General features: G+C 62.6%; 2 protein-coding genes across 2 annotated transcripts in view; both read left to right on the top strand.

The window, feature by feature from the left end:
* Positions 1-22,097, top strand: part of RPL18 (ribosomal protein L18) — a 111,295-nt gene that overhangs the window by 73,585 nt on the left and 15,613 nt on the right. The window lies entirely within an intron of this gene.
* On the top strand, positions 35-18,429 carry LMTK3 (lemur tyrosine kinase 3). The gene is made up of 15 exons (XM_054588666.1): positions 35-340; positions 1,226-1,359; positions 1,622-1,772; positions 2,254-2,330; positions 2,795-2,913; positions 5,766-5,853; positions 6,171-6,319; positions 6,609-6,693; positions 6,779-6,900; positions 7,050-7,199; positions 7,683-10,222; positions 12,902-13,311; positions 14,522-14,657; positions 14,814-14,951; positions 17,974-18,429. The coding sequence occupies exons 1-15, from the start codon at positions 265-267 to the stop codon at positions 17,988-17,990; spliced, it is 4,392 nt and encodes a 1,463-aa protein (XP_054444641.1). The 5' UTR covers positions 35-264; the 3' UTR covers positions 17,991-18,429.

Genomic DNA, 22,097 nt, shown 5'->3' with positions numbered 1-22,097 from the left:
CCCCCACCCCAGCAACCCCGGCTCCCCAGCTCCTCTCCTCTGTCCTCCTCTCCATCCCTTCATCTATCTGTCCCTTCAAAGAGGGGGAGGGGGGTACCTGAGCCAGTAAGCAGCCCCTCCCTCCCCCAGTCCTGCGTCTCCTGCCCCTCTTCCTAGGCCGGGGGGAGGCCAGGGTCGCGCGGGCCCCCATGGCTGGGGGCTGAGGGCCCGCCCCCCCTCCTCCCCAGCCGCCACCACCTCCGCCTCCCTTCCATCATCGACAAGATGCCTGCCCCTGGCGCCTTCATCTTCCTCGCAGCCGTCTCCGCCTCCGGCTGCCTGGCGTCCCCGGCCCACCCGGGTAAGTCTGTCTGCCCATCGAGCTGCCCAGCGGCCCCCACCCCCACCTCGGCCTGCTCAGGGGTCTGTCCGCAGGGCTCTGGCTTCATCACCTGTGTGCATGTCTTCCTGCAGCTGAGCCCGGGCCTGGGGAGCCGCGGAGATGGAGCCTCTGTCAACAGGGCCTGTGGGAGGAAGACTGGGGGCTGGGTGGGGAGGGGGTCCGTTGGGCAACATGTGTGTGTGCGCGCATGTGTGCGCGCAGGTGTGTGCAGCGAGCCGGGGAAGGACAGGGCCTCTGGGAGAACTGGGGGCCGAGGGAAGGATACTATTTCTAAGGCAGACACGGCACAAGAGGCTGCCTCTAGCTCCGGGGAGACCCAGGGCTTGCTGGGGTTCCCTTCTCAGGGGCTTGGGATAGGGACAGGGGACATGTGTGAGCTCCAAGTGTCCCTGAAAAGGACAGGCCTCAATCCCACTAACTAGGGGGTTTCAGCATGGGGCAAGAATCTTCTCCCAGCCTGCAGGTGGGGGCTCATCCTCTTCCCCAAACAGGGGGGTAATGAGACTGTCAGTGGGAACCGATTGTAAATTCTGGGGGCTCCAGGCTCCACTGTTACTTCTTTCCTCAGTCCTCACTGGAATTTTTCCAAGCCTGAGGTGATGGGATGGGGGTTGGGGGGAGTCCCAGTTTGGGGCTACAGGAGGGACCCCACCCCCAATCACTTGAGAAGGCTCCAAACTACAACTCCCACAATGTGCTGGGCCATCCGGCTCCTCTGCCAAGGGGCTGCTGGCTGCAGAGCATCATGGGAGCTGTAGTCAAGACTGGCCGGGATGGGAGGGGCATGGAGTCTGGGAGCCAGGGGCTTCCAGCGGCGACGCCAGCCCAGCCCTGTGCCCACAGATGGATTCGCCCTGGGCCGGGCCCCTCTGGCTCCTCCCTACGCCGTGGTCCTCATTTCCTGCTCCGGTCTACTGGCCTTCATCTTCCTCCTCCTCACCTGTCTGTGCTGCAAACGGGGTGATGTCGGCTTCAAGGTGAGGTGCATGAGAGGGTACCAGGTGGGGAGGAAGACCCCAGCAAGGCCTTTGCCCCTAAGCCGGGTGGTTGGTGAGGGAGAGTGGCGGTCAGTCCGAGGGCACCTTTGGTCCTGAAGTTATGGCAAGGTCCTGAGGCTTGGGATGGAAACTGGACTGGGACTGGAGGCAGTTCTGAGAAAGATGGGGAGAGGTCCTACCAAGAAGGAGGATGGCGGGGCTCAGCCCTGTGTTCTCCCCTCCGCACCCCTCCCGGCCCCAGGAGTTTGAGAACCCTGAAGGGGAGGATTGCTCTGGGGAGTACACCCCCCCAGCCGAGGAGACCTCCTCCTCCCAGTCGCTGCCCGATGTCTACATTCTCCCACTGGCGGAGGTCTCCCTGCCGATGCCTGCCCCGCAGCCTTCACACTCAGGTACTGCCAGTGCCCTGTCTGGGGTCCCATGGTCTTGAGAGTCTTCTGACAGGGGTCTGGCGGCTGAGACCCCAGGCAGCCAAGGGGAAAAGTGCAGGTGGGAGCCCCATTATCTTGACCCGAGAGTGAGTCAGGGATCATCGGGGTGGGAGCCGCTGCCTCATTCAGAGCCAGATTTGGGGATTCTTGTGGGGCGAACCGTGGCGAGGGCAGCTGAGGTCTCAATCTCAGAGGCAGCCAATGGCAGGCTGAAGTCACGTCAGAGGATCTCGGGATGCCAAAGGGAAGGACGGATTGGATACTGAGACCAGTGGGCAGCCAATGAGGAGGCAGAGGTCCCATCATTGAAATGTTGGGGGCAGCCAATGAAGGGAGACATTGGTGTCTGCTTTGACCCCCAGTCCCCGGGAACTGGGAGGTTTCATTGGCACTCGGGAGGGGAGAGGGGCTCAGGAACCTCCCCTTTTTGCCCCCTCCCCAGACATGACCACTCCCCTGGGCCTTAGCCGCCAGCACCTCAGCTACCTACAAGAGATTGGGAGTGGCTGGTTTGGGAAGGTGAGTGGGCTGGGGGTGCGAGGCAGGGGGGCCACACAAGCCCGGGGTCGTACTCCTGTTCTGTGTCCATCCCCCTGCTCCTACCACTTCTCATCTGCGCCGCGCCTCCCCCTGCCTCCTCAGCCCGCCCCGCACCCTGGCCTCCCTCCACCTCTCCCCCACTCCCACCCACCCCATCTCCCCGCATCTGTCCGTCAGCGCCTCCCTCCTCACTCCATTGATCACTCCGCCTCGCCACCTGGCTCTCCACGCGTCCGTCTGTCCATTCTTCCATCCGTCCCTGCATCCATCGGACTCTGGGCCTGTGAGTCTCTAACCCCGTGTTTGGTGGGGGACAAGGGGGGTGGGATATGAAGGGAGAGCCTGGAAAGGGGGGGAAGTTGGGAAACTGGTGGCAGGGAGGTGGTCCCAGGGGAGGGGTGCGGGGAAGCCGCTCGTGCTGACTCCTGGGCCCCCTTGGCCAGGTGATCCTGGGAGAGATTTTCTCAGACTACACCCCAGCCCAGGTGGTGGTGAAGGAGCTCCGAGCCAGCGCGGGGCCCCTAGAGCAGCGCAAGTTCATCTCAGAAGCCCAGCCCTACAGGTATGTGGACGTGGGTCCCGGAGGCCCCAATACCATGGTGCTCGCCTCCTGGAGGTAACGTCTGGGAGGGGGAGGAGGGTGGTGGGGGCTCAGACCTGGGTTTGAATCCTGGATCTACCTCTTCCGGGCTGAGCCTTTCAGTCCAGAGAGTCTCCCTCTCTGAGCCTCAGGTCGTCTCTTGGGACAGAGAAGGCACATGGAAGGCAGTACGAAGAGGGCGAGGGGAGGGCACAGACGCAGAGCTCGAGGCCTGCCCTGTGCACTCCGCACTTTCGTGTCTTCGCTGGAAAGTGAGTCCAGGAAGCGCGAGCGTTCTCATGTAGAGGGCAGCTGAGAGGATGCGAGGGCGGCCTGTGCCAAGCACCAGATACGTCTTCGGGCCCCTGCTTTGTGTGCGAGGAAGGGTAGAAGCCAAACCACAGACCAGGCCCTGGGCAAGCACCCCAGATGTCACTGAGGAGCTCTGTCTCCTCTCCCCTGCCCCCGCGGCCTAGGAGGTCTGAGAAGGCAGGATCCTGTCCCTTCCCTGCTTGGCCTTCCCTCTACTCCAAGGGCTTCTAGATTAACACTTATTAGGCAAACGCCTTGTGCCGTAGTGAGTTTGCTGTCCTGGGAAGGGTGTGTATACAGAGACCTGTTGTTGAACAGTTTAAAAGTGGGATTTACCCTTCGAGACCCAGACATTAGACCATATCACTCCCTTGCTCTAAAACCTCTGTGGCTCCCTACTGCCCGCAGGATGAAGTCCCACTCTGCTGTATAGCCCACAGGCCCTGCGCAGCCTGACCTTGTGCCCTTCCTGCCGCTGGACCCCCTCACCCCAGCCTCCCTCCTCACTAACCCCCCCCACGTGTCAGCCTCTCTCTGCCTCGGGGCCCTTGCTTGCCTTTGCTGTTCCCTCTGGAATCTCTCTCCTGGCTCAGCAACCCCCAGCTTCAGACCCTTCCCAAGGTCAGGCCTCAGTTCAGAGAGGCCTTCCCTCTCATGCACACACACCCCTAAGGCAGATCCTGGGTTCCCCCATCACACCAATTGTGTTTTCTCATAATACGTATCCAGTCCTTTTTTAAAACTTATTTTAGAAAGGGAGGGAGAAAGGGAGAGAAACATCAGTGGTTGCCTCTTGTGCGCCCCCTACTGGGGACCTGGCCCGCAACCCTGGCCTGTGCCCTGACTGGGAATCGAACTCACAAGCCTTTAGTTCCCAGACCAGTGCTCCATCCACTGAGCCACGCTGGCCAGGGCCATGATGGCACTTTTTTTCATCTGCTTAGGTGCTTATTTGCCTGTCTCTGCTGGCAACCAGTAGCCACATATGGCTATGTAAGTTCATGTTAAATAAACTAAAATCAAGTTAAAAATTCATTTTGCCAGCTACGCTTGCCACATTTCAGGGGCTCAGTGGCCACACATGGCCAGTGGCTCCCAGGTCAGACAGCTCGGGCCCAGAGCCATCCACCATCACAGAGCGTTCTGTCGGAGGGTGTGGGACTACACTGGTGGCCCAGGGGCCGTATGTCACCTGGGCGTGCACAAGTGCCATCGGCCCTCGGCAGATAGAGCGAGCCAGAGACCTGAGATCAAACCCCAGCTCTGCCACCGTTCCCAGCTGTGTGACCCTGGGCAAGTTGCTTTGCCTCTCAGTGCTCTATTTATTCCTTCTGTATCACGTGGGAAGCCACCCTGCCTTGCAGGGCTGTTGGATTTGGTGACGGAAGTGGCCAGCCTGGGCTCAGATCAGTGGGCGTGCAGGGAACCTAGGCTTCTCTCTACATCTGCCACCCCAAGTCTTCTGCCCTGGGGGCTCCCGCCATTTTTCAAGCCCCAGAACAGGCTGGGTCCATGGCAGAAGCAGGAACGGGAGGCATTATTCTCCTAAGTGGAGAAAGTCAGAATGAACACAGGTTGTGGATGGCCTGTGCCTGGGGCTTGGACCCCGGGCCCCGCCTCCCACCAGGCGCCGGAGGAAAACTAACTGGGCACCCAGCCTGAGCGGGGCGCTGGGCTGCAAGCCTGGAATGTCTTCCCTCCCCGCAGACCCCAGGCCGTGGAGCAAAGCGAAACCCTTCATTCCACACGTTTTTGTGGGACGCCCCCTGGCCTAAGGCACCGGGGATGCGGCTCCATGAACAAAAAGCCCGAAATCCTAGTCTCAGTAGAGCTCATTGCCCCTGAAAGGAGGGGCGCTCCCCAGTGTTGGGGACCAGTGAGGTCTCCTGGGTAGGTGATGCTGAAGCGGAGGCCCCGGGGGCTGAGGAGGACTTTGACAGGGGAGGGAGGGGTCCCCAGAGAGAATTCAGCGCCAAGGTCCGGGGCCTGAGCCGGCACCTGCATGTTTGGGGAGGGGCCCACTGGGTGGGAAGTGATGCTGGGCAGGGTGGCGGGGCCAGCGGAGGGCCGGGGAAGGCTGAGAACAGGCCGCGTGGGCACGCCGGGAGCCACGGAGGGCTGCGGTCAGCGACCAGCAGAAAGGGAGAGATGCGAAGAGAGGAGAGAGGCCAGGACGCGAGGAGGAGGCTTGAGCTGGGACTGTAGGGAGAGGAGGGGGTAGAGAAGAACCAGGAGGCAGGAAGGCTGGCGTGGGGGGTGAGGAGGAGGGTGGGGCAAGGAGGCAGCTGGGGGTCTGGCCCGGGAGCTGGGGGACTGTGGTCCTGAGACAGGAACAAAGGTTGCAAGAGCGTGTACGTGTGGTGGGGGAGACCTGAGGCGAGCACCCAGCAGAGAAGCCGAAGCAGCAATCTGGTCTGTTGGGTGGCTGGGGCGGGACAGGGGCGGGGTGGGGCTGGAGGGAAGGGGCTGTTTCCTGACGCAGCCCCCCCGCCCCGCCCCGCCGCCCCGGCCTGGCCCACCAGGAGCCTGCAGCACCCCAACGTCCTCCAGTGCCTGGGCGTCTGCGTGGAGACACTGCCTTTTTTGCTGATCATGGAGTTCTGCCAACTGGTGAGGGTCTGCGGGGAGGCCAGGGTGGGGGCTGGTGGAGGCCTGCGGTCCTAGGGCTCTTTGGCGAACACCTCATTGTCACAGTGGCACCTGTGTGACAGAACACCTGTGTGACAAGTGCCAACAGCTCTTGAGCACTTCTTGTAAGCCCAGGAGCGCTCACTCCACAGGCAGTGCCACTGGGCCAGCAGAGGGGTGCCTGTTATCACCCACAGGCTGCCCACTGAGTATGCGGGTGCCCTCATCCCCCCCCTCAGACTGGCTGGATGTGCAGGAGCCTGGGGGTGGTGCTGACCCCTCCCTGCCCTCCCTCCCAGGGGGACCTGAAGCGTTACCTTCGGGCCCAGCGGCCCCCGGAGGGCCTGTCCCCTGAGCTGCCCCCTCGAGACCTGCGGACGCTGCAGAGGATGGGCCTGGAGATCGCCCGAGGGCTGGCGCATCTCCACTCCCACAACTACGTGCACAGGTGGCAGCTGGGGGCCCCTGGGGAGGAATGCTGGGGGGGCAACTCGGGAAGGAGGTGAGGCCACAGGGGAGGGGCTTGAGGAGCTGAGGAGGAGGCCGGAGTGGCAGGCGCCCGAGGGGAAAATCCTGGACGAGCCACGGAGGTGCAGGGTCAGGGCGGGCAGGAGTCACGAGGAGATGGAGGGATCAGGGCTGGGGAAGAGGGAACTGGGCAAGTGGGCAGGACCGAGGCCTTGGGTGGCTGCCCCAGGCTGCCCTTTTCTCACCTGGACCCCTCTGCCCGCACCCAGCGACCTGGCCCTGCGCAACTGCCTGCTGACCTCCGACCTCACCGTGCGCATCGGAGATTATGGGCTGGCCCATAGCAACTACAAGGTGGGGGCCGCCCGCCTCCTATCTGGGCTGAGGGCGGCGGGGGTGTCCCGACCAGTCTGACCCCGCCCCCCGCCCCGCCCCCCAGGAGGACTACTATCTGACCCCGGAGCGCCTGTGGATCCCGCTGCGCTGGGCGGCGCCGGAGCTCCTCGGGGAGCTGCACGGGACCTTCATGGTCGTGGACCAGAGCCGGGAGAGCAACATCTGGTGAGGGGCCTGGGCCATGGGGGGCGGGCAGGACAAGGCAGGGGGTGGGGCCACAGATGTCCCCTGATTCCACGGATGGGGAAACTGAGGCCCAGAGGGGCGGCTGTGGGGCGTGGCTGACCTCTCTCTCCGCCCACTGCTCCCTGCAGGTCCCTGGGGGTGACTCTGTGGGAGCTGTTTGAGTTTGGGGCACAGCCCTACCGCCACCTGTCCGACGAGGAGGTCCTTGCCTTTGTCGTCCGCCAGCAGCACGTCAAGCTGGCCCGGCCCAGGCTCAAGCTGCCCTACGCGGACTACTGGTGAGGACAGGGCCTGCTCTAGACCCCGACCCCCACCACACCCCCGCCATGGCCCCAGAATACCCCGCCCGCTCGCACCCACCGCCCGCAATCCCTCACCCCTCGCTGCCGCCCCTGAAGAGGCGCAGGCACAGGCTCGTCCCCACCCCTTCTGCCTCCATCTGCTGCTGGGGCATAGGAGGCAGGGCTGGCGTGGGGACCCGCGTGTCTCCGGCCCTGCCGCTGGCTTTTCCCTGACTCCAGAGCTCACAGCCCAACAGGAAGGCCGCCTCACCGTCATTCCTCACACCGGCCTCGCTGTCCTCTCTTCCTCTAGGTCCCTGTCCCCCTCTCTCTGGGACCCTGTCCCTTCATCCTCTGGGCCCCTGTCCTTCTCTCTCCGGGTCTCTCGTGCCAGTCTCTCGCCCGCCCCCGCCCCGCACCTGCCCCGCCCAGAGGCCCCGCCCCAGGGCCCGCCCCACGCCTGCCTCCCCTCGCCCCCAGGTACGACATCCTGCAGTCCTGCTGGCGGCCGCCTGCCCAGCGCCCCTCAGCCGCGGACCTCCAGCTGCAGCTCACCTACCTGCTCTCGGAGCGGCCCCCACGGCCCCCGCCGCCGCCCCCCCCACCCCGAGATGGTCCCTTCCCCTGGCCCTGGCCCGCCACCCACAGCGCGCCCCGCCCGGGGACCCTCTCCTCGCCGTTCCCCCTTTTGGATGGCTTCCCTGGGGCTGACCCCGACGACGTGCTCACGGTCACCGAGAGCAGCCGTGGCCTCAACCTCGAGTGCCTGTGGGAGAAGGCGCGGCGGGGGGCCGGCCGGGGTGGGGGGGCGCCCGCCTGGCAGCCGGCGTCCGCGCCCCCGGCCCCCCATGCCAACCCTTCCAACCCTTTCTATGAGGCGCTGTCCACGCCCAGCGTGCTGCCGGTCATCAGCGCCCGCAGCCCCTCCGTGAGCAGCGAATATTACATCCGCCTGGAGGAGCACGGCTCCCCGCCCGAGCCCCTCTTCCCCAATGACTGGGACCCCCTGGACACAGGAGTGCCTGCGCCCCAGGCCCCCCAGACCCCCTCTGAAGTCCCCCAGCTGGTGTCCGAGACCTGGGCCTCCCCCCTTTTCCCCGCGCCCCGGCCCTTCCCGGCCCAGTCCTCAGCATCGGGCAGCTTCCTCCTGAGCGGCTGGGACCCCGAGGGCCGGGGCGCTGGGGAGACCCTGGCGGGGGACCCTGCCGAGGTGCTGGGGGAGCGGGGGGCCGCGTGGGCCGAGGAGGAAGAGGAGGAGGAGGAGGGCAGCTCCCCAGGAGAAGACAGCAGCAGCCTCGGCGGTGGCCCCAGCCGCCGGGGGCCCCTGCCCTGTCCCCTGTGCAGCCGCGAGGGGGCCTGCTCCTGCTTGCCCCTGGAGCGGGGAGACGCCGTCTCTGGCTGGGGGGGCCACCCTGCTCTTGGCTGCTCCCATCCCCCGGAGGACGACTCGTCCCTGCGGGCAGAGCGGGGCTCCCTGGCCGACTTGCCCCTGGCCCCCCCCTCCTCGGCCCCCCCCGAGTTTCTGGACCCCCTCATGGGGGCGGCGGCGCCCCAGTACCCCGGGCGGGGGCCACCCCCTGCTCCCCCCCCCCCGCCGCCACCTCCCCGGGCCCCCGCGGACCCCGCCGTGTCCCCAGACCCCCCTTCAGCCGTGGCCAGTCCCGGCTCCGGCCTGTCGTCTCCGGGCCCCAAGCCGGGGGACAGCGGCTACGAGACCGAGACCCCTTTTTCCCCCGAGGGAGCCTTCCCAGGTGGGGGGGCGGCCGAGGAGGAAGGGGTCCCTCGACCACGGGCTCCCCCCGAGCCGCCCGACCCAGGAGCGCCCCGGCCGCCCCCAGACCCGGGTCCCCTCCCGCCGCCGCCGGGGACCCGGGAGAAGCCAACCTTCGTAGTTCAAGTGAGCACCGAGCAGCTGTTGATGTCCCTGCGGGAGGATGTGACAAGGAACCTCCTGGGGGAGAAGGCGACAACCTCCCGAGAGACAGAGACGGGGCCCAGGAAGGCAGGGAGAGGCCCCGGACACAGAGAGAAAGCCCCGGGCCTGAGCAGGGGCCCCGCAGCCCCGGACCGCGGGGAGAGGGCCTCCAGCCTGAGCAAGGACCCGAGCCTCCCTGTGGACGGGGTGACAGTGTCGGAGAACGGGGCACAGACAGCCCCAGGCACCGAGGAGAAGGTGGTGGAGAACGGGGGCCCGGGGTTCCCCGAGAGAGAAGAGAGAGTGCTGGAGAATGGGGAGCTGACGCCCCCAAGGAAGGAGGAGACAGTGCTGGAGAATGGGGAGCTGAGGTCCCCAGAGAGAGAAGAGACAGTGCTGGTGAATGGGGGACTGACGCCCCCAAAGACGGCGGAGACGGCGTCAGAGAATGGGGGCCCGAGACTCCCCAGGAACACCGAGAGGCCGCCAGAGACTGGGCCTTGGAGAGCCCCAGGGCCCTGGGAGAAGATGCCCGAGAATGGAGGTCCAGCCCCCACGATCGGGGAGCCAGCCCCGGAGACCTTTCTGGAGAGAGCCCCCACACCCGGCGCAGTGGCCTTGCCCCAGAACAGCGGGGAGACAGCCCCTGGCCCCACTGGCCAAACCCCCAGGAGCGGGGGGCTGGAACTGGGGACCAAGAGGAGAGCCCCAGAGATTGGGGGGGCACCGAGAGCCCCCGGGGCTGGGAGGCTGGACCTCGGGAGTGGGGGCCGAGCCCCAGTGGGCCTGGGGATGGCCCCCGCCGGCGGCCTCGGAAACGGCGTGGACGCAAAGGCCGGATGGGTAGACAACACGAGGCCACAGCCGCCGCCGCCGCCTCTGCCGCCGGCGGAAGCACAGCCGAGGAGGCCGGAGCCAGCGCCCCAGAGAGCCAGGCCGGAGGTGGCCTCCGAGGGAGAGTCCGGGGTCCTAGACAGCAGGGTCGGCGGAGACCCGGCACCCAGCGGAGGCGGGGACCCCCCCAAGCCCGAGAGGAAGGGCCCCGAGATGCCACGACTGTTCTTGGACTTGGGACCCCCTCAGGGGAACAGCGAGCAGATCAAAGGTGAGGAGGCTGCTGGGAGCATGGGAGTGAGGTTGGGGGCCTCCGGAGTGCAGTTTGAGAGTCTCAGGCTCCCGGGGAGCAGACGAGGCAGGCTGGCGGTGACGAGTGCAGACACACGGGGGGCTGCACCGCCTGGCTCACACCCCTAGCTCTGTGACCTTGGACAAATGACCTTACTTCTCTGTGCCTTGATTTTCCCATCTGCCAACAAAATGGATGACAAGCATAGTGCCTACCAGCAGGGCTGCAAGTTAAGACTTCAGGGCCCGGCGCTGTTAAACACCTGCTCTTATTATTGCAACTCACAGACCGGGGGGGTCTCAAATTCAGACGCCCACAAGCCCCAGGCAGCACTGAAGAATGAATAAGGTCGGCGGCGGGCGGGGGGCAGGAGCTGGAGAGGAAATGCAGCCACTTCTCAGCTCCATTCAGGGGTGCCCACTCGGGGTCACCAAATCTGCTTTTCCCCTTCAAACCAGAGTTCTTGGTGTTTCAAAGGCTGAAACCAATTGAAATGAAGCTTATCTGTGTGATCTCTGGTTCCGACTTTCCAACACACTAAGGCAGCTATCGAGTGTGCCAGGCCCTGAGCTGCCCCAGGCTGGGACCCCGGGAGTCTCAGGCCTGCCCTGCCCTGCCCTGCCCCCATGGGCTTGGGGACCTGGAAGCTGCAGAAATGCTTTTTCTGGAAATTGAATTTGGACAGGAACACCGGAGGTGTTTTATCACAGAGGGGACCAGTTAGAAGAAGATAAATGCAGCATAAAGATGAGTTGAGTTAGAAACGGAAGTTCCAGGCAGGAGGAACAGCCTATGCCGAGGCTCAGAGGCAGGAGGAGTGGGGAGGTGGCCCGTGTGGCTGGATGGAAGTCAAGCCCCTGCTCAGATGTAGGCATGGGGACTGTGGTTCCACTGGAACCACCCGCAGGCCTGATTTCCTTCAATACTGGTATGAAAGTTCTAAGTGACCGGGCCCTGTTTTATATTGGCAAACTCACAGCCACGCTAGAGTGAAGGGTTACACCTCCATCTACTGGAGGAGCCTGTGGTTCGGGAGAGAAAGGTCAGGAAGAGGTCTGGGCAGAGAACGCTCCTTAATCAAAGCCCATGGTATAAGCACACTTCCTTGGGGCTGTTGTGGGAAGTTTACAACCAGCTGTGTCAGGAAAAACCCAGGACAGCATGAAAATGTCAGGGGATGAGGAGCTAAGATGCCTCAGAGGATCTGGGGTGGAGTAGGGGGTCAGTGTTGTTGGGTAAGAAGAGATTGGGAATAGCCTGCCCTTTTTTTTTTTTTTTTTACCCACAAACTCCTACTCATCCTTCAAGGCCCCACTCAAAATTCCCCTGTCCTGGGAAGTCTTCCTGATTTCCAAAGGCCATCATCCTGTCCTTCCTCTGGGTATCCACAGCCCCTGAAAGCTATACAGCACCCCCCACCCTATCACCCTGAGATGGTGGTCAGGGAGGTGACTTTTGAGCAGACACGAAGGAAATGAGCCAGGTGGACATCAGGTATAGGGCACTGATATGGGCACTAACTTGGCCTGTTCAGGGAATGGCAAGAGGCCAATGATGCTGGAGCTGAGTGAACGAGGAGAGGAGAGCGACCTGGTCCACATCCATCTCTCTCTGCCCCACGCTGACCCTCCTCTGGTCCCCACCATCACCCCCCACAGGACCTGGCACCCAGCTCACGCATGCCCTGATGGAATGAGTGGTGCCTGTCCATTCACCAGTGAGGAAACAGAGGTTCAGAGGCATGGATCTGCTTGTCCAGGGTCACAGAGCAAGTGGGCCGGCTAGGCTTGGGATTCGAACCCAGGTTTCCTTCTCCAGCGGCCAGGAGCCTTTCCTTCCCAGCAGGATGAGATCAGGGTGCCTGAGGGTAGGCAAAGGGCCTAAGAGATGGTTAAACAACCCGATTTTGTTTGGTGACTGAGGGCCAGAGAGGGAAAGTGTCTTGGTCAACATCACATAGCAGGGATTCATTCATTCATTAATTCCACAGATATTGACTGAGTACTTTTAGTGCCTGGGGCCCGGGGATGTGGCCAGAATGAGCAGGACTCAGTCCCTGTTCAGTGGAAAGGCAAACATGAATCACATCGCCACAGAAATGTAGTTATATACTGAGATAACCTGCTTGGAAGGAGAGGGGATTGGCGTTATGGGGTGGGTGCAGAACTGGTAGCCTGATGACCTCCTGGGAGATCTCTGAAGGCTTTGAAAGCCTAGAGATAGCTGGAGAATGAACAGGACTTGAGTTAGAACAGGAGTTCCAGGCAGAGGGAACAGCCTGTGCAAAGGCTCAGAGGTGGGAGGAATAGGGAGGTGGTCCACGTGGCTGGATGGAAGACAAGCCAGAACGATATGGGGACAGGGCCTGGAGAGGTCAGCAGGGCCAGGGCACTCGGGCCTGATGGGCCACACGGGGAGGTTGGCACAGGGGAGCCATGCCGGGCAGGGGGAGGGGGGAAAGTTTAGTACCAGGGTCAGGGGAGGGACGATCTCTCCTGCCCTGAGTGGAGAAAGGCCCCAGTGTAGCCCTTGGGTTCATAAAGAGAGAAGCTGAGGCTCAGATTCTGGTCTGAGGTTACCTGAGGACACACAACTAGGCGGGAGGGCATGCCTCAATTTCCCCAGGAACAAGGGCTCACCAGGTCTCTCTTCTCGCAGCCAAGCTCTCGCGGCTGTCGCTGGCGCTGCCGCCGCTTACGCTCACGCCGTTCCCGGGGCCGGGCCCGCGGCGGTCCCCGTGGGAGGGCGCGGACGGCGGGGCGGCTGGCGGGGAGGCCGGCGGGGTGGGGGCACCGGGGCCGGCGGAGGAGGACGGGGAGGACGAGGACGAGGAGGAGGACGAGGAGGCGTCGGCGGCGGGCGCGGCGGCGGGGCCACGGGGCCCCGGGAGGTCGCGGGCAGCCCCGGTGCCGGTCGTGGTGAGCAGCGCCGACGCGGACGCGGCCCGCCCGTTGCGGGGGCTGCTCAAGTCTCCGCGCGGGGCCGACGAGCCCGAGGACAGCGAACTGGAGAGGAAGCGCAAGATGGTCTCCTTCCACGGGGACGTGACCGTCTACCTCTTCGACCAGGTGGGCGGCGGCTGGAGGCGCACGTGCGGGGGGCGGGGCCAGAGGGTAACCGCGTCCGCAGTGGGCGGGGCCTGCTGTGTGGGGCGGGGCCTGGGACCTGCTGGCCGGCGAATGGGGCGAGAAAGAGATGAGGCCTTGAGCGTGAAGGCGGGGCCTGACAATAGGGCGGGACCAGGAGGATGGGCCGAGCCCAGAGCGTGGTTGAGCCCTAGGTTTAGGATGGAGAGAGAGTGGCCCTGGAAAGGTTACCTGGTAGTGAGGACGGAGACTGGAGGAAGGCCAGGGAGAAAGCTTTGAGAAGATTGGGGTATGGTGACCTGCTTGATAGGGGGAGCCTAGTCAAGTTTGGGGTGGGGTTTATACACCAGCGCTCCAGTGGTAGAGGCTAAGGGGCTGGCTCAGGATGGAGCTTACCCACTAGGGGCGGGCCACGGAGAGGCTGCAGGTAGGGCTTAAGAGATGTGGCTTGTAGTGTTAAAAGGGTTTGGAGTGGGTTCAGGGATCGGCTGAGCTAAAGGACTGGGGCGGGGCCTAAAGAAATAGGTTGAGGGTTGTGTAACTATCCTTGGGGAGGCGGCGGGTAGTGTTGAAGAGAAAAAGGGAGGGAGGGGTGGTGCTTGTGGGCTGGGGCTGTCTGAATGAGCCTCCGGTGGGGCAAACGGGCTGAGATCCTGAGATGCAGGAGAACAGAGTCAAGAACTGGGGCTTGAGCTATTGAAACTAAAGGATGGAGCTTGGAGGGCTGGAGCTAGGCCATTCGGAGGGCGGGGTTTAGGAGGGCCCAGGGGAGGGGAGGGAGGTGCGCAAGATGGGGTAGGGGTTCGGAGGACCATAGCAACAGATAGTTCTGGGGTCCGAATTTGGACTTTGTAGTCGAGACCTCGGAGGTAGGTAGGGGTCAAGGAGACGGGGCAGAATTTATGGAGATAGTTTAGGGTTCGAGGCTCTCATTGCAGGCAGCGCGTTAAGGAGCAAGGAGAGAATTCCTGCGGTGGGCTGCTTAGGTGTGTGTGGGCGGGGCCCCGCAGCCGGGGGAGGAGCCTGGGTTGGGGTTAAGGCTGAACTGAGGCAGATTAGGGAGATTGGGGGGCGCAGCCATCTCCAGAGCATGAAATAATAAGAAATGTCAGGGGGGGTTGTTGCTTGTTGGGATGCAGTGGTGGGAAGTGACGCTTCGCCTCCTCTCGCCTCCCCTAATCTGGCTTCACAGGAGACGCCAACCAACGAGCTGAGCGTCCAGGGCCCCCCCGAGGGGGACACGGACCCATCAACGCCGCCAGCGCCCCCGACGCCTCCCCACCCCGCCACCCCCGGCGATGGGTTTCCCAGCAACGACAGCGGCTTTGGTGAGGAGTGGGACGGGGCCCGGAGGTGGGGCAGAGTTGGGGGCGGGGCCAGAAAGGGGCGGGGCCTGAGGGCGGAAGCTGAAGTCGAGGGGGCTCCAGAAGTGTCTGCGGGTCTGACCTCGTCCTCTCCTCTTCCCCTTCACCCCCTTCCGCTAGGAGGCAGTTTCGAGTGGGCGGAGGATTTCCCCCTCCTCCCCCCGCCAGGGCCCCCCCTGTGCTTCTCCCGCTTCTCCGTCTCGCCTGCGCTGGAGACCCCGGGGCCCCCCACCCGGGCCCCCGACGCCAGGCCCGCAGGTACGGTGCTGCAGATCCTCGGGCCTGCCCCCACCTCTGCCGAGCTTTCTCTGTCCCCGTCTGTCTCCCTCTGACTCCCTCCTCATTCTTGTCCCCACCTCTGAATTTCCCTGCCTTCCTCTCCTTCTCTGTCAACACTCTGCTGGTCCCTGAGGCCCCACCCACCTCGGGAAGCAGCGCAGACCAGGCGGTGCGAGTCCATTAGATGGGCCTTCCTGAGCCTCAGTTTTCCCTTCTGTAAGGACCTCCTCTGAGTCTTTCCCGCCTTTGCCCTGTCTCTGGGTCAGGCTCCCGCCTGGCACTTCAGGATCCTCACTCAGCCTCCCTTCGGGAGTACAGTGCTCAGAGGCAGGCAAGGAGAGAGGACGCCAGCGTGCTCAAAGCTGGTATGAACCTGAACAGAGAGCCTGGCCAGGGCGTCCCACAGCAATAACAGCAACGGTAGCGTGGCTAAGAAGAAGAGCCAGCACTCGGGCACCCTACCGTATGCTCGCCGCACCTTAACCCATTTAATCCTCACTGTGATCCCATGGGGTGGACTCTAGTCTCATTTTACAGAAGGGAAAACCCAGGCACGAAGGGAATGAGGAGCCGGGATACAAATGCCTGGCCGGAGTCCTCGCCCTCTCCAGGTGTCAGTGTTTGCCAAGTTGCTTTCTTGCGGTGTTTCACATACGCCACACAGCTAATCCTCACCACCACCTTGGGAGAGGGGCATGTCACCCTTAGTTTTTGACTGTCCCAAAGCTAAGGCCTTTCTCACAGAAACGAGGGCACAACCCTGTCTCAGGGCCAGAGCTGGGGCTAGAGAGGGATGGAACCCAGGCCCTCTGCTGCCCCCTGCTGTCGATGCAGAGAACTCCCCTGGAGGTCAGGCTTGCACTGGGCTGGGGAGGTGCAGGCGTTCCTCCTGACAGGGCTGAGAAGGGAGAAGGTGCAACTGGACCTTTTCAGGGCGGGGTCCATTCCCGCTCTCCCATATCGTGCCTGAGTCCAGGAGTTGGCCCTGCCACTTCTTGGCTAAGTGACATAAGGTGAGTCGCTTGCCCTTTCTGTGCCTCAGTTTCCTCATCTGTGGAATGGGGATAATGCAAGCTCAGGCTCATAAGCCTGCTGAAGGGATTACATGGCTTAACCCTCCCCATGCACGAAGCATAGAGCCTGAGCCCGTAGCAGCATATGGTCTCTAACTGGTAGCTGTTACATGAGTAGATGTCTATTGAGCATTGGCTGTGCTAGGCAGTTGGATTCCGTGCAGGGAGCCCCGCCCCACCCCCAGACCCTGACCCCGCAGTCATCTGGGAAGGCAGATGACAAGAGGAAAGGGCTTTGCCTCCCCGGTGGAAGTGCCGCTGAACCAGGGACTTGAAAGGTTGATTGCCATTAGCTGGGTGAAGAGGAAGGGCACAGGGAGCTGGCAGACTGAACAGCTTGCACAAAGGGCCTGAGGCAGGAGAGAGCTTGGCCGGCTAAAGGAACAGAAGGGAAGCGGTGTGTCTGGGGGCGGCTTAGACAGGGGGGCGGATGGAGGGTGGAGGGGGTGAGGCGAGAGAGGGCGGGGAAGACCATGTAGGGCCTGGGGTAGGCTGAGGAGTGGGGACTTAGTCCTGGGGGGGCCTTAGGCAGCCATGGGAGGGCTGCGACAGAGGAAGGGCCAACTTGGAGTGGAGGAGGACCCCCCTGGGGCCACATGGAGGCCGGCTGGTGGTTGGGAAGGAGAATGGGGGACAGGCCAGGAGGGAGGTGCCAGCACACGATGCGTGAAGGGCAGGAGGGCTGGGGTTGAGGGCTGACTCTTAGGTTTTGCCCCAAATGTCACCTCCTCCCAGAGGCCTTTTTGGAGGCCCCCATGAGGGCAGGGTGGGGTGTGTTGCAAGGCGTGGGGACAGGGGCCAAGCGGTGAGTCAGGGCTGAGGCTGGCAGGGCCAGCAGTGGAGATGACTTCACTGTTAATCGCCAGCAGGGGAGAGGGACGGCCGGACTGTCCGAAACCCCACGTCTCTTCTCTCAGTCAGCAGCTTGCGCCCTGCAGCTGGGCTGGGGAGCTGTGGGGCCTGGCCGTGCCGCGGGACCGTGCCGTGGGCCCCAAGGAAGGGCCCTGCTCCTCCTCAGACCCCTGTGCGCACCATGGCTCTGCCCTCTTAACAAATGTTCCCTGGATGCTGGGTGACACCAGGTTGCCCGGAGTCTCCCCACTCGTCCGAAAAGGACGCGAGGGTGATGCTCCCCATTTAAAGAGAAGGAAACTGAGGCTCAGGGACAGAGACTGAGGGCAGTGACCTGACCGAAGCCCGCTCAGGAAAGAGGCGTCAGGTGGAGAGTGAGGGCGCCCGGCGATGCGCCCCCCGCAGAGACCTTGTTATTCTGGGTGTGCGGAATGGGGGGCGGGGGGCATTCCTGCCGCTGGGAGAGGAGGGGTCATGGGAAAGCTACCTGTGGGAGGGCGCTGTGTGGCAGGCCAGATGCTGGGATGCAACAGCGACCACAGACCTGACCTTTCTGAGTTTACATTCTAGAGGAGCAAGCAGACAGGAAGCTCTTCAACAATGACTGGGATTATCCCAGTGGAGAAAAAAAGAATCAACACAGCACAATGCTCTACAGTGCCTGCGGGGGGGCGGGGGCAGAGGGGTGTGGCGCCAGGGGGCGCCTGCCAGACCCTGAGTGGTCAGGGCCGGCCTCTGCGCGGGGCGTTGCGGCAGGGGCGTGAGTTCATGAGAGAGCTTAGGGAAGGGGGTTCTGGGCCATGGGAACCGCCAGTGCGAGAGCCCCGGGGTCAGACTGTGCCGGGAGCCTGGGAGGAACAGCGAGGTGGCTGCTGCGGCTGGCTGGTGGCTGGCTGGCTGGCTGGCTGGAGCAGAGTGAGTGCGGGGCGTGGGGGAGGTGAGGCCAGAAAAGGGACCCAGCAGATGGTGGGTGCCTTGTGAGCCACAGCAAGGGCTTTGCTTTCACTCCAAGTGATCAGAAGCCGGGAGCCTGTCTACCCGCTAATTGTTTCTCTCTCCACTCCCTCTGTCTCCAGGCCCCGTGGAGAACTGATCTCCCGAAGACCCGAGCCCCCTGCACCCCCAGAAGAGGGGTTGAGAATAGAATCCTCTGTGGACGACGGAGCCACTGCCACCACCACAGACACCGCCTCCGGGGAGGCCCCCGAGGCTGGGCCCTCCCCCTCCCCCACCATGTGCCAAACGGGAGGCCCTGGCCCCCTGCCCCTCAGCCCCCCGGACGGCTCCCCTGACCCCCCCGACCCCCTCGGTGCCAAATGAGGCAGGAAGCCCCTCGCCCCTCCCTGGAGAGCCACCTGTCTTGGAACTGAACTGAACTCTTTCGGGCCCGGCGCCCCGGGCACAGCGGAGGCCCCTGCTCCCCCACCCCCGCCTCAGACAGGGGCCGCAGGCTTCGGGGACCTGGACCCCCCATCTCGCGTCTCCCCTTCCCCGCCCCAGCCTGGCCCCTGGAGGGGCCTCTGGTTCAAACCTTCGCGTGGCATTTTCACATTATTTAAAAAAGACAAAAACAACTTTTTGGAGGAACCGGGGTCTGTGTGTGTTTCCGGGAGCGAAGAGGGGAGGATACAGAGAGAAGGTGCCACCCGGGAGAAGTCTCCGTCCTCACCACCTGGCTCGACAGATGGCAACATCCAGGCTCAGAGAGGCCGAAACACCCACACAGCGGTGGGAGGCGGCCAGCTTCTCCGCTCTCTGGATCCCCGCTCCGTGTCTGGTGTTTGCACGACTGACTTCAGCTGCAGCCTCGGCTTACAGTTCACGAGGCGACCAGGCGCTGGCGGGGGGTGGGGGAAGGTTGCAGGTTGTGGTCACAGCCCTGTCGCCACAAGGCGGCCTCTGGCGGCAGCGGCTAGGGCTGCTGAGGGGGCCCCTGGAAGTGACCTGCCAGGACCTGCAGTGGCTCCTCAGAATGGCACTGCCTGCTCCCTCTGAGGTCACGCTCTACCTGCCCGCCATGGCCCTGCCTCGGGTTACCTGTTTTCCGCGTGCCCACGCGCCTCCCTGACATTCCCTGCTCTTGCCTTCCCGGAGCTGCCTCGCTCCATTGGCGTTCCTCCCTCCGGCTCGGTCCAGCTCCTGTCTCCCGGCCCCCAGTTCTGGTCACCACCTGCCTTGGAATTCCCCCATCTCCCCGTGTGGGTCTTTGTCATTCGGCCTCCCTTTTCTGTCTACTTCTGTTTGAGTTTCTCTGTCTCCACTTTCCCCCCCCTTGTCTCTGTTTCCCAGTCACTTTCCCGTCTCTATTCTTTCTGCCTTGTGTTTTTTGTCTCGATTTTTTCCGTCCCGTTTCCTCCTGACTCTTGACTGATTTTGCTTCCATCTCTTTCCCACTGAGTGGTTCTGTTTTTTATTTAATTTTTTACTTTTTGTCTCTGGTCTCCTGATTTCAACCACCACCTTGGTACCAGATAAGTTTGCGTATCTGAGGGGCGCAGCTGGAAATGAGAGGAGGGGAGGGCCCGGACAGGGCGCCCAGCCGGGATGCTGGGGACTCCCGGCTGAAGGGGCTGCGGGCGTGAGGGTCACAGCTGAGTCTGGGCCGTGGTGAGGGAGGGGAGAGGGAGAGGGTTGTTGCCTCTCGCCCCTACTGCTGCCGCTAGTAGACCTGGTGGCACTTGGACTGATCTTGGGACGCGGCTGCCCAGGATGGAGGCTGCAGGGAACCAAGCCAGACAGGGCGGTGAGGGCCCAGACTCCTGGGTCTGAGGGAGGAGGGATGCGTCAGTTTGCCAGGGCTACTCTTAACAAAGTGCCATGAATTCTGGAGGCTGGAAGCCCAAGATCAAGGGGCCGGCAGGCTTGGTTCCTTCTGAGGGCTGAGGGGACGGTCCGTTCCTTGCTTCTCTCCCCGCTTCTGGTGTTCTGCTCGCAATCCTGGAGGTTCCTTGGGGTGGAGACGCATTGCCCCGATCTCTGCCTTTATTTTTACACACCATTCTCCCTGCGCGTGTGTCTCCGCATCCAAAATTTCCCTTTGTATAAGGACATCAGTCATATTGGATTAGGGCCCATATTGATGACCTCATCTTAACTAATTTTATCTGCAGTGATCCTGTTTTCAAGTAAGGTCCCATTCTGAGGTCCTGGTGGCCAGAACTTCAGCCTGTGGGATGTGGAGGGACACCTTTAACAAGGGGGTGGGAGTTTAGGGTCCTGGGAGAGGAGGGAGCTGGAAGCTAGAATTCTTAGTCCTTGGAGAGAAAATGGATTGGGGGGCGGGGAGGCGAAGGACAATTTGGAGGTGACTGGAGTCTCGCTTGAATGGTCCAGCTTAATTTGGCTAAAACAGAACCATCGATTCCCAACTCCCCACTGCCCCCCCCCCCAAATTCCCTCTTTGATCATCTCCGTAAACGCATTGCTGTTCACCAGAAACTCAAACCAGACCCCGGAGTTGTCCCAGCCCGCAGCAAGTCCCACTGGCAACTCTCCAAAACCACTCACATGGGGCCACTTTTCTCTCCCTCTAAGCCACGCCTTCTTACACCCAGATGACTCCCCTAGCTTACCTCCCTGCTATCAGCCTGGCTCTTTTCCAAATGACTCTCCTGCAGCAGCCTGGGGACCCTCCTACAGCGGCCTGGGGACCCTCCTACAGCCTTCCTCCACATACGTCCCTCTCCCACCATGCGCACCCTTGGACGGCTTCCGTCAGTGCAGAACACACTCAGAGGCCTAGCCCCCCGTGATCGGGCCCCTCCCCCCCCCACCACAACCGTAGGGGCACACGGGTCTGCTATCAGTTACTCCGACACACTGTGCCTTTCCTGGCCCCTGCACACTCTGTTCCCTTTGCCTGGAATGCCCTTCCAGGGCGTCTCCACTGAGCCAGCTACCTCCCCACTAGCAGGCACTCAGGACCTGCAGATTCATTCCACGGAGGAGCGCAGCATAGGCCAAGGTAGTGATGGGACCCTTTATTTGCTCAAGGATCTCTTTTACCAGAGCCTTCTTGGGTTGATGACCCCATCTCTGTGGAACCTTTGGGAGGAATTAGGAACTCCATTTCCCATCAGCCCCTAGGGGTTGAAGCGGTCAAGGCCTCTTTTCCCAACCTGCACAACAGTTGGGGACCAGGATACAGTAAAGCTGACAGCGTCTTCCTGAGAAACTACACCTCCCAGAAGACTGAGAATGGCTCTCCTGCCCGTGGGGCACCCAGTGCTGCACATCTTGCCAGAAATTGCAGTCTGACAGTCTCACAGGACAAGGGCCAGGCCACCTTGGAGGGTGGCAGTGTTACTGCACTCAGGAGCCCTGCGTGGGGACAGATGCCTGTGACCGAAGGATGGGTGAGGACCAAGGCCTGAGATCCCAGATGCTCCCGACCCCGCCTGGACTACTCAACAATTAAGGGTTCTGCCTGGATGGTGTGGCTCAGTGGATTAAGCCCTAGCCTGTGAACTGGAAAGTTGCTGGTTCGATTCCCGGTCAGGGCGCATGCCTGGGTTGCAGGCCAGGTTCCCAGCAGGGGGTGTGCAAGAGGCAACCAATCGATGTACTCATACATGGATGTTCCATTTCCTCTTTCTCCCTCCCTTCCCTTCTAAAAATAAATAAATGAAATGTTAAAAAACAAAACAATTAAGGATTCCACTCCTGGAGACTGCAGCGTGCGGTAGGAACCGCACCCCGGCAAGCCCAGGGCCAGGCTCCCCTTCCAGCTGGGTTTGGGTGCGGGGCCTGCCCGAGCTGCGGTTTCTTGTAAGTCTCTGCTGCCTGATCTGTGCACAGGAGAATGACATTAAGTCTTTCTGTTTGCCAACCCTTCCCTTTGCCCCGTGGGGACACCGCACATGCCTCAAGCCGGAGGGCAAAGGCAGACTGGCCCAGGCCTGGGGCTCGGGGCTCAGGGGCTCCCTCAAAGGCAGTTCTCACACTTCCGAGGCTGCGATTCCTGGCAAGCAGGACGTCACAGAAACGCAGGCTCTCAGCGATATCCCTGCTTGGTGTAAAACATGCTCTCCAGGGTTCCCGGTCGCATTCCAGCCCTCTTGGCCCCGCCCACTCCTGGCAGCAGCAGCCTCTTGCAGAGCCCCAGGGAGATCTCGAGAGCAAGGCCTCTCCACCCGCTGTGCCCAATATGGGGCCTCCTTCCTTCTTTTCTCCAGATTCATCCTTCCCAGCCCTCCCAGCT

Source organism: Pteronotus mesoamericanus, unplaced genomic scaffold, assembly GCF_021234165.1.
Source record: "Pteronotus mesoamericanus isolate MK-2021 breed Mesoamerican mustached bat unplaced genomic scaffold, CSHL_Meso_final scaffold_137, whole genome shotgun sequence".
Classification (NCBI taxonomy): domain Eukaryota; kingdom Metazoa; phylum Chordata; class Mammalia; order Chiroptera; family Mormoopidae; genus Pteronotus; species Pteronotus mesoamericanus.
Note: the sequence above shows the minus strand (reverse complement) of the source record. Positions and strands in the feature narration are given on the sequence as shown.

Bases quoted from the DNA above. Each gene is read 5' to 3' on its own strand.
- LMTK3 (XM_054588666.1), top strand. From the start codon at position 265: ATGCCTGCCCCTGGCGCCTTCATCTTCCTCGCAGCCGTCTCCGCCTCC. The intron at 2,331-2,794 runs GTGAGTGGGCTG...CCCCTTGGCCAG, and splicing joins GGAGTGGCTGGTTTGGGAAG to GTGATCCTGGGAGAGATTTT. The intron at 2,914-5,765 runs GTATGTGGACGT...CTGGCCCACCAG, and splicing joins TCAGAAGCCCAGCCCTACAG to GAGCCTGCAGCACCCCAACG.